General features: G+C 36.7%; 1 protein-coding gene across 2 annotated transcripts in view; it reads right to left on the bottom strand.

Moving 5' to 3' along the window:
* Window positions 1–903: 903 nt before the first annotated feature.
* kctd1 (potassium channel tetramerization domain containing 1) overlaps window positions 904–14306 on the bottom strand; it is a 32884-nt gene continuing 19481 nt past the window's right edge. For both annotated transcript variants that reach the window (XM_015601215.3, XM_022664205.2), the window contains exons 2-5: window positions 10686–10876; window positions 6902–7046; window positions 4674–4979; window positions 904–3096 (exon numbers count right to left, since the gene is read on the bottom strand). In XM_015601215.3, coding sequence (XP_015456701.1) covers window positions 2932–3096; window positions 4674–4979; window positions 6902–7046; window positions 10686–10852 — 783 coding nt within the window. In that variant the 5' untranslated portion in view covers window positions 10853–10876 and the 3' untranslated portion in view covers window positions 904–2931. The remainder of the gene's footprint in view (window positions 3097–4673; window positions 4980–6901; window positions 7047–10685; window positions 10877–14306) is intronic.

Below are 14306 nucleotides of genomic sequence, written 5' to 3'. Positions count from 1 at the left end.
TATAACAATTTAAATATCTTTCCAATATCCCAACTACATTCATTTAACTAGTCTACACTATAGAACTCGTTCCCAATTGGTAAGTGATTTTTTGTGAAGAGATTTTTTACTTTAATATAAAGTTTACTTCGTATTAACAAAGAATATAAATATTCAATAGTTGTTCAGTCTTATTATTGAGTTTTATTGAACATTTTAGTCTGCAAAATAGCTGACTGAAGTTCATAAAATCCATAAAGCTACCTAGAAATCAAGTTTCTGGCTCTTTACTGTCTTTTTTAATAATATTTTATATTTTGAATTAAGATTTTTCTGGTTGGTTCTGCTGCTCGACTGTATTATACATTTCATATTTTGTATTATTATATATCTTAAACCATTACTGATGTTTAAATAGACATAATAACCTTGGAAAACTTGGAAAAAAAGAAAATATATATTTTTTCTTTTTATATAAAACTTAATTAACTATTTGGGCATTTCAATTATTAATTTATTTATCTTCTTAAATATATCAAGCTATTTAAGGTGTTCAATAATTTTTGTCCATCCTGTAATCTTGAAATAAGAAACCGTTGACCTCAGTGACATAGTTTCAAGGGACTGAAGACACTTGCTGCGTATTTAGTAAATAATAATATTAATTTCACATAATCATCCTCATAATTTCTCTATGTTTAGCTGAGATAATTTAAAATTTAAAATATTAAATTATTCTTAATAAGGTAAAAGGACAGTGGCATAACATAATTTTAAAGAAAAAATGTGGTCAGAAAAAAATCTTGAATGAGATTAAATCTTTGGTGAAATGAACTCATAAAAAACACAGTAGAACTCAGGGACATGTTTAATAGTGAAATAATATGTAATGACATGTAAATAAATTTCCAGAAAATAAAAGTATGCAGACATGGTTTCCAACTTTATTTTTATACTGACATGTATAAAATCCTGATTATGCCCATGTTTAACTGTACAGTAGAAATATAGCCTGGGCTCATTTTATATTAATTTCCATATCAGTAACAGATTTTAATAGGTGGGCATTTGAATTGTCTATGACAATAACAGATTGTTCCTCTTGTGATTAATGGCTGTGAAAGTTAACATGTTATTTTTTTTATTTGATTGTGTTCAAATTCCATTCAAGTTAAAAAGAGATGTTTCATCAGCTGTAAGTGTTCTGTTTAGTGTACATCTCCAGAATCATCTGTAAAGTGTCTGTATGAAATTGTCTATGTTTAAATTATTAATCCCTCATTTTGTGTGATGAGTTTGTGTATGCAATACTCAATTCAGATTCTCTGAACTGTGAAGGTCATTTTTATCTCCGTCAGTACAGCTGGTTCGACACAGTTTATAGGACAGTTTCCTTGATTGAGTTCCTTACACAGGGCATTGATTGGATTTCTATAGACTTTTCTTCTGTTTATTACACCCAGTGCAGAGGAACCCAGCAAATACAAGCCAAAAAGTTTTAAAACAAACTTGTGCTTGCCATAATCAGATTAAATCAGGTGAAATTATGTGTTTATAAGACCATGACAATTCAAATCATCAGAAAAAAATATGTTTTTGCCCATTACATATCATATTTTTTGTATGTGTTGTGTATATCCACTGTATATACAGTCTTAAACGAGAGTTTGGGCACCCTTGTCTAGATGACATATTTTATCTTTTTTTTTTTTTATTTAGAAGTAGTAACACACAGCATCGATAAATGACCAAATATTTTCAGCAAACTTAAATGCACAGTTACTACACACTTTTTATTATTGTAGAAGTGTGTTTTGTTTTTAGATCATATAAATAAATAAATAAATAAATCAGCATCATCAGTTTGACCCCTTTAAAAGTTTTGCACCCTAAATATTCCAGATGCTTAGATTTAAAAATAAACAAATGAGGCCTGAGGAGCTGTAAATTACCCGACTCTTTAAATCTTGTACTAACACTTATCAGACATAGGCACCCCTAAAATATATTTAAAAATTTGCTAATGAAATAATAACAATATTACTGATGTTGGAGATACACTACACTAGAGAATTGTTCCCATGATCGTAACTGCCAAGAACCTGCATGAACATTTAAATTAATGAGAAGGTGGTTCAGCTATACTGGAAGAAACAGAGTCCTCCAGGAAGAAACATGAAATAAAAACATTACCTTTGACCTCATCACAAAATTCAACATTTACAGTCTAATACAGATTATCTAAAAAAATTATGATGAGATAAGTGCTAAGTGCTAAGTCAACATATAACACTTTTCTGGTCACAATCACCGAAGGTGTATTTGGACAAAAAAGAAACTGTATGTAATGAAAGATAACTCATTGCTGTAAAGTGTATAAATATATCTCTATAATTATATATTTGCCACTGGGGTTCAGTTACAACCAGTGGTATTGGTAATATGGCACAGGTGGTAGAAAGAATTTATTACAGAATGAACCCTCAAATCCTGAATGCAAAAGTAAAATCATTAGTTAAAAGGCTAAAGGCTTCTATTAAAGAAACAATAAAGAAACACGTTTCTGAATAAAGCTTGAGCATGCTGCATTTGTAAGACAAGCAAAAATGATCTTAGATGTGGCATTCTGCAAAGAAGTGTGGAAAAACGGATTTTTTTTTAGCAGCTACAAAAAACTGTTTACAAGTTGTGATTTTTGCCATAAGGGTTTTTATTAAGTCTAGACTCAATAAGAAGCCCAGACCTTTGCACAAACTGCACTGTATATGTTTTGAAAGACAGCGCAACTGTGTATCATCATTTGCTGAAAATATTGTATTTGGTTACCGAGGCTGTGTTTACTCAAAATGACAAAATGTGTCTTTTGGCCAAGTGTGAAGGGCTGTAGTAGAAACAATCCATTGTCATGTCTGTCCTTTGAAAAAGTCGTTTGTCTTTTCTGCAATGTGTTTTTTAGTCCAGTGGCTCCTGTTTTATTCGGATGACGGAGGTTGTGACCCCACGCTGACCTCGCTTGACCTCCCTTCGCAAAACATATTCACTGAACTGAGACGAGTCCACACCACCTCCGCATGAGCCAGCAATCTCAAACCCCCTCTGCTGGAGGCGCTCCAGAACCTGAGACACACACACACAAATACACACAGAGTTAATCTTGTTTTGAACTGAATCTGCACTGAATGACAGATCAGCAGAGATATCATGGAATTATGGAGCCACTCAGCTGTGAATAAAAGACACACTGCTGCACACACACATGCACAGTGGAAGTAATAAAAAGTGCCTGAGAAGATTCTACTGACCCATTAAATGTCAAACCATCTTTTCCCCTCACACACACACACACACACACACACATAAACACTTATTTCTCAGACCTCCAGATATTCACTCCACAGGGCTGTAAGATCGTATTCCATTAGAGTGCCCTCAGGCTGCCTCTGTTCTCTACTTTCTCTCTCTTCGCTTCTCTCCTCTAAGACCCGGTCTTTTCTCCCTCTGTCAATTTTTGTTCATTTATCTTATAACCTCTCGTCTGTCTGCTGTTCTGTGTTTTTCTTTCTATCTTCAGTACTTCCTCAGTGTTCCATTAATGTGACCGCAGGTGCCAATGGGCAAAAGATTTAATAACAGAAAGGAATCAGACAGCCTCTAAAAACACACACACACACGCGCGCTGTGGCTTTACACATAGCTGCTTCATTTAATATTAGTGGGGTCAACCAATTAAAAATAATTAATTAATTAATCACAACAGAATTCTGTGATAAATCATGATAAATCACATTTTTCCTCCTTAAGATTAAGCTTTTGATAATAGGTATTTAAATGTGAATAAAATAATCAGTGTTAGATACCCTTAGATTTGTATTATTATTGCCAATCACAACAATATTCTGTGATCATAGGTAAAATCATGAATACAACTGTATTTTTGGGACGGGGACAGTGATAATGTGTAGTGCGGTTTACACCTGGCAGACTAGATCTTTTTTTACTGTATTATAATATTTCAGGTTGTAGTTTTGATGCTTTTTAAACTAGAATATTGTAATGTTCTCAGTTACTGAGTTTAACTGAGAGCTTTAATGGAGAAAATAAACACTGGTGTAGCTCCATATTCCACACTCAACAGCTTGAAAAGAGGAAACATGTCATCAGCTGTGTGTGAGAAAGAGCATAAACCTCAGCATAAATAAAAGGCTATCAACCTTCTGAACTCAGTAAGTAAGCTTGCTGTATTATATCGCTAAATAAACTGCTAATGGGTCACCATGCTCTGTCAATTTTGTTTTACGATTAATATATATTTAACATAAATGATATAAATGATTAAAGTAAGGACTTGGGTCTTATTATAGTCTGTGAGCATTAGAGGCCCATTTAGTCTGCTATTATTCAGTAGCCCTATTATGACAATTGTTGTTACAAAATCAAAACATAATGATACTTAATTTTGACATTGAACTCTCATGACTGGGTATAAAAAGAGCGTTTTAAAGAGATAGAAAAACTGCATCTAAACGTTGTAGAAAAGACTGAGAAAATATTTCTCAACATAAAAATGTGAAAACTTTTAATATACCACCATCTACAGTATAGAAGATGGTAGTGGTTCTGGATTGTGCTGACAACTTTATCCTGAACTCAGTGTTATGTTCACGGCATGTTACTCAATATGTCATGTGACCCACCTGCACAGAGTTGAGATGGCAGTACCCATTCAGAGGGAAGCGAATTACATGGGTGGAGTCGTGGTTCCATCCTGCGTTCACTGAATTACACATGACGTCTCCGATCTCAGGGAAGATGTCTTCAATAAGAGCCTTATCCCCGCTCAGCGTGATCCTTTCACCCAGCTCTGGAGCTACTCGCACCACCACACACTCACACAGCCGTGACACACAGCCTGAGTCTCTCTCTGATCGCCAACGCTCCAGCTCAGTCTGAAGTGGCTGCAGCTGGAAATACCGGGCTTCCTCGTACAGCAGAGAGTAGTCCTGCACACACACAGACACACACACACAGATGTACACAAATAAATAGCTTTAATATGCCTGTATACACACAGTGAATTGTAAGTATGAAATACACTGCTGTATAAAAAGCATTTGCCCCTTTACAGTTTTTAATTCATACATTTTTCACACTTGCATCATATTATTAAAGATTTTTTATAATAGACAAAGTAAATAAAAATGCAGTTTTAAATAATGATTTTATTAATTTAAGGAGAAATCCTGTCTGATATGGACTTGGGGTGTAGTGAAACATGATAATGAGTACAAACTTGTGTAGAATAGCCCACTTCCATTCACCCCCACATTCCAAAATACAGCGATACAATTTGAATTTATTCAGGTTATCCTTATCTGATATTAAAAATGGTTTGATAATCTGCAAAATGAAAGTATGACTAAAAAAAAGGAAAAGCCTTAGAAATCTATAAAAAGCCAAATGCTTATTTACAGCACTGTAATATATATATATTAGTGCCTCTTAAAGCGTAAGTCTGGACAATCATTAAATTGCTCCAGACCATGGATCCTGACATCTCTGTCTCTGAGGGGGTTGCGAGAGTTATGCTACTTAATGGAATTTTCTCAGCAAATTGTGCATTCTTTACTGAGACTCACGCGCTCATACTGCTCAACTGTTTGACTAAAATGATTTAGCTTTGTGCATGTGTGTTGCTTGCCCATATTTGCTTAATAATTGAGCATTTTTTAGAACATTCAACTGGAACCAAGAAAGTAAAAAAAAAAATCCCAACTACTAAGTTTATACAATTAGGCAAACAGTAAGTCTTCAGGATGTAGCTAAGAGGCAAAGGAGTTTCAATCCCACCAATTAGCACTTTGCAAACTGCTTGCTGAAATCACACACTTTTGCCTCAAACTGGGCTGAGGTGTTAAGTAACAATAAATAGACTTACTGATGTGGTTTCTGACAAACTGACACTGTTGTTTACAACTAATCAAACAAATCAGTGGCTAAAAGGCTAAAAGCAGCCATTGTCAGCAGCTTTAAATCTTAAAGCCCATTTTTCACCGGGCCTGTTATAATGGCAAAGACTTTTATGTTACCAAACAACTATATTTTAAGTTAAAGCAGCAGGACAACCTACAGGAAGGTTCTCCAGTCTGCACTACCGATTAGGGGAATAAATGGAATCAATAAATTGATCAATGAACCAATCAATAAATAGCTCGGATGTTTTTCTTATCGTAAAATTGCATTAAAGCAGCATTTTATGAGAATTATTCTTGTTTCTTGGCACCACCCTCAGTCAAGAAATGTAATTTATGCTTTAAGCCAGACATGTACACACCTGCATTTCTGGACAAGCTGAGAGATATAGAACTGCCGATGAAAGTGAAAGAAGCCTATGAACTGACACTGTAAAATATTATGTATGTGTGTTACGCAGTTCTCACAAGTGCTGTACAACCTGCTAAACCAAAATTACATAGTGTAGTTAGCAGAATATTGAGTCTGGATCAGCAACAATGGAGATGCAATTCTCTCTACTACAAGCCAATGAAGCATCACAAAGATTCAGCCTCTGATGTTTTAAGGTAGAATTACAACATTATATTGCTTTAAATGCAATATCCAACCGTTGACAATTTACAAATCCCTAATGTCTGTGTGATGTAATGATTACACAGCAGTTCAGGGTTGTCACATATATTTTATATTGTTTCAGGTTTAATATGTGTGTAAATATGACTTATCTAACATATTGATTAAAACTAAAATATCAAATGAGAAATTTGTTTTGTTTGTTTCTTCTGAAAACGGTGGGTAACTCTGACTATGACTATGTGAATTGAATTAAGGTAAAAAAATTGTAATAAGTGACTGGATCAATAAAGGATATGGGTATATAAACAGATAAATGACAAGAGGTCAGATTTACCTTAAAGTCATCTGGGATGAGCAACTTGGAGGTCCTGAGGAAGTTGAGGATGTAGCGGAACATGTGACCATCACGATCAATGAAGTAGTGCTGCTTTAGACTGTCCAGTACTATGGGCTCTGTGCCATCAAACAAACGTCCGATTCTGAAAGATAAACAGAACAGTGAAGTAGAGTTTAGAATATTTCTGATATTTCATGCCCTTGAGACCATTAGTACTACAAATTAACTGAATTAAACTGAACAGGGTGAAAGAGAAAGGGATGAAGGGATTTAGTACATTGAGATGCATGAAAACAATTACAGATTGTTGACATGCATCTTGTCATGGACACACAGGTACATGCCACATGAGGGAGCTGCTCTACTAACATACACTATCTGTCCAAATGTTTGTAAACACCTCTTTAATTAATGCATTCAGATACATTAAGTTGCACCTATTGCTGATAGGGCCGTACAAATGCACACACATGGCAAAAAAGTAATGGCAACAGAATAGGACACTCCATATTTAACATAAATACACATAAATGCACATGAATGTATACACACATAAATATGAACCTACTGGCTATTGGCTAGAGTGATATACAGCTATGGAAAAAAGAGTTTCTTTGATTTTACCAAATAGAATATAATCAAGAGGATTATTATACGTACATACACATGGATATTTTAAACTTGTATGAATGTGTAATGAACAATATTCATTCAAGCTGTCTGACCGGTGGTAGGATGGTCCGCCCTTATATGTGAGTTTTGGTCCTCCCAAGGTTTCTTCCTCCTCCAGCTCTGAGGGAATTTTTCCTTGCCTCTGCGCTCACTGGGGATTCTGTATTATATGTTCAGTGTTTCGTCTGATTCTTTATTCTGTAAAGCTGCTTTGTGACATCAGTTGTAAAAAACGCTATATAAATAAATTAGATTTGATTTGAAGATGGATGATCACAAGCCATCAAACCATCTGGTTTGGTTCCTCCACCTCACATGAACGAGCCAAACTCCAGCGCGTTATCAAGTCAGCAGAGAGGATCATTGGATGTAACCTGCCAACACTTCAGGAAATCTACACCAGCAGGATGAGGAAGCGTGCTGGCAAAATCATGACTGCCCCCTTACATCCTGGACATCACCTCTTCCAGACTCTCCCCTCTGGTAGAAGGCTTCGAACAATCAAAACCAGCACAACACGACACGCTAACAGCTTCTTTCCCAGAGCTGTAGCACTCCTTAACCACAGTGGACACCTCTGAGTCTCAAAACATCTCACTCACTGAACTGTATTCACAACAGACTGGATTTACAATCTGCTCACTTGCACTTTGCTTATTTGCACAGCTATACAGATGTTCCTCTGTAACTTCCTAAGCAATATTTAATATAAACCTACCTCAGAAACATTCGGTTTTAATAATATATTCATATGTGTACAGTACAGATTTTATTTTATTTTATTTAGCTCTTAGCTCCTAACACTCTTCAGTGCGCTTTTTCTTTCTGTAGAACTTTTAACTTTATTCTTATTCTATTTATTGTTTATTGTTCATTCATTTGTAGTGTGATGTTTGTCTATAGTCTCTGTATTTGTTACATGTCATACACGTGTTGCTCTCACCAAGACAAATTACTTGTATGTGTAACATACTTGGCGAAATAAAGTGATTCTGATTCTGATTGAAATTTTGCAACAGGAGTGGCATAAAGTTATCTAAAAGCAATGTGTAAGACTGGTGGAGGAGAGCATGCCAAGATGTATGAAAACTGTGATTTGTTATTCCTCCAAATATTAATTTCTGAACTCTCTGCATAATTTTTGTTATTTCAGCCATTTCTCATTTTCTGCAAATAAATGCTGTAAATTACAATTTTTTTAATTTAGGAATTTGGGAGAAATGTTCCCTGTAATTTATAGAGTAAAACAACAATATTAATTTTACTCAAACATACATATAAATATCAAAATCAGAGAAAGTGATTCAGAAACTGAAGTGGTCTCTTTTTTCCAGAGCTGTATATCCCCTTTATAGAAATGAGCTGTGAAGCAGTGGAACTGATTTCCCTGGAATTATTCTATCCAGTACTTTTGAGTTTGATGAAGGGATGAGGTGGGTTGGTGATCATCTAATATCCAATCAAATTCTCTTTTTTAATCCCAATGGTTTTGGAAGAAACAATGAATGAGCAGGTGTCCCGTTACTTGTACACATATAGTGCATGTGCAAAACAGTGTATCTGTGTGTACATATGTTTGTCTGCTCCATATGTCTCTTAACTACATGCCAGTTTAATAATGATTCTAGTCTACCACAGACTCTAAAGAGCCCCCAAGGCTTCTCTGCATGCACACAGACACACACACCAGCATCATTATCAGAGATCAGCATCAGAGTGGGCATGACCGGAGGGATCTTTGCGTCTGCTGATGCAGATGTCACAGTCATGTGCAATTCTGCGAAGATTCCGTCATCATAACAAAGATGTGTGTGCTGTCACAGCCTGAGGTGAAATGGACCACAGCTGCATGTGTCACTGACTACCTTAAACCACACCCTAATAGACCACATTCATTAGGTCATGCAGTTACACCAGGACATTAGGTCAAAGCATAATGACAGGACTCAGATGGGGGAACGCTCTATGGGTTCTATGCTCTGTGGGTTAAGAAGGCTTTGGTACTGTATACAGTAATGTGAACTTTTGTTAGATTTAATAACAGAGTTTGTGACGCTTTATGTATAAACTATTTTTTGTAAGACTGTATGACTGTATGTTCATTAGGTCAGCATTGTGCAATAGGCACACAGTATCGGATGTTGGAATCAGAGACTCGTTTGTGATTACGAGTACGAGTAAATAAGCATGGAATATGACAAATACCCAGTTTATGCATCTCAGGTCAGTGTATACGAACATAAATGTGATAAAAGCTTGGGTAAGTTGTTCTATGAGAATGTATGTGATTGTATGATATTATAAGAATATAAGAATGTTTAAGTATGCAAGATTGTAATAGACTATATAAAATTACATGAGATTACATGACCATGTGTGAGAATAAATAGGAATGTAATGAGACTGTGTGAGATTATATGTAAGTATAATGTAAGTATATAAGACTTTGTGAGATTGTACAGAATGTAAAGAGATTGTGAACGATTATATGAGACTGTGAGTTTAAACAAGAGTATGTGAGATTTATCATGCTGTATAAGACTGTGTGAGATCATACGAGTCTGTATGAGACTATAAAGGAGAGGCTGTTTAAATGGCAGTTAGACACTATGCTGGCCTGAGACTGTTTGCTTGAGGCTCTCCTCTGATGTTTGACTCAGTCAGCAGCCACAAGACATTAATGCTCCCTGGCACTGCAGAAATGTACCGGTCAGCGAGCTAATGAGCACAGACAAGACAGACAGATACACACTCACACAGAAGGGGCAGGCACACTCAGACATATAAGCACTGTAAAGGACAAACGACTCATACATGAACCACATATGAACCCAAACAGCATGACATCGGTTTTAGAAAAGCAAGGATTATGAGGAATTTTAGACGACAGGGTTGTCATGAGGAGGATAGGGGTAGTGATAAAAGAATTGTGACAGCATGACTAGTGCAAAAAAAAAAAAAAAAACAGAAAATGGTGTTTAGAATGATCTAAAAAATAAATACACAGTCATACACTCTTACATAAAACCCAGAATGCATTAACTATATTTCTGGTCCTCTTTCGATATTAAATATAGAGTGTATATGTGTCATGTTATATGGATTGTACCTAGATTCAGGGTATTTGGTGAGTGTGGCGAGGCTGCTGGTGTACATGTGTCCGCCCACGTCGATGTGCACTGGCGCGTTGGCCTTGGTGAGCTGGGCAGGCGTAGGGATGCCAGCTGTGCCCAGCGGGGAGGCCGGCGAGCGAGCCAACAGCGGCCGAGTCGACATTGCCACGCTGCTGCTGCAATGCTCCTGTTAAACATACACACATACGTGGAATACAAAAGGGAATTTGTCAAAATATCACTTATACAAATATATTCATAAATATAAAGAGGAGCTATTATTTGTAGTGGAATTAGGTGTTTTATGTCAAACAAAATATGCCCATCAATATTTCTGGTCCTGAGCAAAAAAGGAACAAAAACATAGATAAGAGTGATGCTCTAGGACCAGTTTTGACAGACACCAGAGCAAAAACACAAAAAAAGAGAAAAAGGCTAAGAGTTAAGTGGGGAGGACACACACCTTCCTGCATACGATGCTAACTTGTGTTTAAGTGTGGGTATTTGAGTATGTGAATGTGGATGACAGACAGAGTAAAAGTGTGAGCGAGAGAGAGAGAGAAAGAGAGAGGAGAGACAAGCAGAGAGAGCGAAACAGTTGGACAGACACCCCGGAGGCAGCAAACATGTCCCTTGGGACTGCAGTGAATGTCCAGTCCCCTTAATGGCTCATGTGACCATGTGACGAGAGGACAGTGCTGAATTTAGGCCACAGCACTGACAAACCAGAGAGGTGAAACTGATTTAAAAAAATAAAATAAAATGACAAACACCACCACAAACTATATCTTACCTAGAGCCAAGTCCTAAAACAAATACACAGTGTACTGTCTGTACCACTCCTAGCATGGCAATGGACACACAGACTGCCGTTAAATTTGCTGTCACTGATTTTGCTGTCAGCAGGTAATTACAGTCATTACTGTGATTAGCTATAATTGTTCTCATTAGCATGTGTGAGACTGCTCTGGTGCTCTCGGAGATCATATCATCTGCTTGTGCTGTGAAAAAAAAATAATAAAAAGGGCTGCTTGCAGAATCTCAGTGGTCAGCATTTAGCAAAGCGCAATGCAACAGCCAGCGGCAAACTCTCGCTCTTTTAAATATGAAAAAAGCAAACAAAAAACAAAGCATAAGTGTTGTTAGCGCGAGCTCGTCTCGGTGCCCATTTAGCCGAGAGCACAGTAATCTTATCTGAAGCAGACTGTCTTGGAGGATGAGCCATGCAGAGAAGATGAATTCTGCAGGCTGGCTTATATACTGACCTGAAAAAACACAAGCATTAGCCCTCTGTACGTCTGTACATGGACTCAGGCTGCCACAGAACAACACTGGGAACTGAAGTGTGAAACTGGGTGTACACAGGGTGCCATTGGGATGTGTTGCATAAAGCTTTTGGTGAAAGTCAGCTTACGTCAGAGATGAATTTCAAGGATTTACGGGTCTTTTCTCATAATGAAACAGATCATTGTGTTATTTTTCTGCTGTTTTTTAGTGCATCGTATTTGAACAAATATTAATTTGGAGACTTGAATTAAGCTCGGTGAACAAATTATATTAAAAGTAATTAAGAATTCACTTTTTGACTTTTTTTCCAATTATAACAAGGAGTGGAGACCTGTGCTGAACATATGAAGGCTAGCATGTACAGTAACTTGCTAAAATGAAATTAACAAGAATTATATCCCATCTTAAAAAACGCTGCACTGACTTGTTGGATATGCATGTAGAGTCTGCTGCATTGAATGCAGATATGATTTCAGCCAGATCTTCTGTGATTTTCTGTTCTGTGATCCAACTGGACTGTCTACTGTGGGTGATAAATGCTTCTTTAAGATATTCCTGCTACACTCTTGACACTGTGGATCAAGGAACATTAAATACCTGCACAACTTTAAAAATGGAATTTTCTCTCCATCTGGCACCCACTATCAGACCACACTCCGATAATTTACACTGCCTTGCAATGAGCACACTGGCCAGTGTTCAACCTCACTCACAAGATAACACCCAACATATAAAGGTTGGGCAGTCCCAAGCTGTCTTCTGAGGTAACACTTCATGACCAACTTACATAAGGCTATTCCATGTATTTTGGCGTGTCAGTGTACTTCCTTCAAGTCACACTGAGCAAGCCAACCGCTTCTTTTTAAACTGCTGCTTAAGTAATGAATTAGACAGACAAACACGTTTGGAGGCGCATATTAACTGTCAGTACTTTGACATCAACTGTTCTAAGTTCTGTGAGTTTCAATACTTATACCTATGCATATGCTTAATTTTAGGTATTTTATGTTATGCTTCTCCAGAGCACAATATTCTAGGTGCATTACCTTTGTGTCAGTACTATGCTCACCTCATTCATTTTTACTTTGGTTCAAGCTAAAAAATTAGCTTTAGTACAGCGGATGCAATATCTTGGACAAAAGTTGGGTGACCAGTTTGTGAACCAGAGCTTACAGATCCCCAGTATCAGAGCAGACTTCAATGAATGTAATCAAATCCTCACAGCAACATTCTAACTTAAAGTGCAATGCAAAGTGCAAAAATTAAACAATATGGGAAGCTTAATGATAAAACTAAAGTCTGGAAAGTCTGAACCTGGCAACAGCTGGTATTAAAGAATGATCTATGGGTGCAGCAAATATACTGTAAGTCAATTAGCAAGGTAGCAGTGGGAGTAGGGGGGACTCTACTGTCCCACTGAGGACTGTCGTTTTGGGGAATGGTGTTTACAGACATATGGCATGACTGAGACTCTATATAACGATAGAAAGGGTACATGCTTAAACTAGGTGTTGCCTCAGGAGGCCCACTGTTATGGTAATGAATATGAATAAAGTATGCATGAGTTTGAGAGCTAGAGAGTAAGAGAGGACAGAGCGTAATACGCATGCTGGGCTGAGTCAATAATGTGTGTGTGTGTGTGTGTGTATGTGTGTGTGATGGAGTGAGACTGAACAGAGTGTGTGTGTTGGGGTTGAGTGGGGGCATTTGTCCTATTCCTAAAACTGCACAAATAACACTGCTGTGTAGTGCTCCTGTATCGGTTTTTCTAGAAAATAAAGATGGAATAAAAGCAGTGCCTTAAAAACCCACTTTTGATTCAACAAAGCATTGGTATTTAAAAATGTTCACAGGGACCTTCTAATGGTATTTGTTTGGATATTTATGGATCTTAGAATCAATATGTTAGACTTAAAAATTATCTTGCACAAAAAAAACTTTTTTCTGAATATTTTCTTCCTGGCTCAACTTAGAACATATAGATGCTCAGACTCTAGTTAAAGCTTTTCGCTTATTCAACTTAGTCACGCAAACTTGGATGTTTTTAGTGTAGTTTCTTTAAACTTTAACTGATCTTGTTTACAATAATGGTTCTCATAAAAAAGCACTAAAGGTGATGACTGTTACTTTTAAAAAAAAGTATGTCATAAAAATATAGAAATATGTGACAAAAAAGTTCTGAGACACACCTCTCCAAAAACTTTCACACGTGTTTTTTACATCTTCATCCTTTCCACACTGTCCCATTCATTCTGTAACTCTGAGTGTCCCGAACAGGACGTTCTCAGCACTGTGTCCCGTCCCCTTGATGAACATTGCTGTCTCTACTG

Source organism: Astyanax mexicanus, chromosome 1 (assembly GCF_023375975.1).
Source record: "Astyanax mexicanus isolate ESR-SI-001 chromosome 1, AstMex3_surface, whole genome shotgun sequence".
Taxonomy (NCBI): Eukaryota; Metazoa; Chordata; class Actinopteri; order Characiformes; family Acestrorhamphidae; genus Astyanax; species Astyanax mexicanus.
This window is presented reverse-complemented; position numbering and strand designations above follow the sequence as displayed.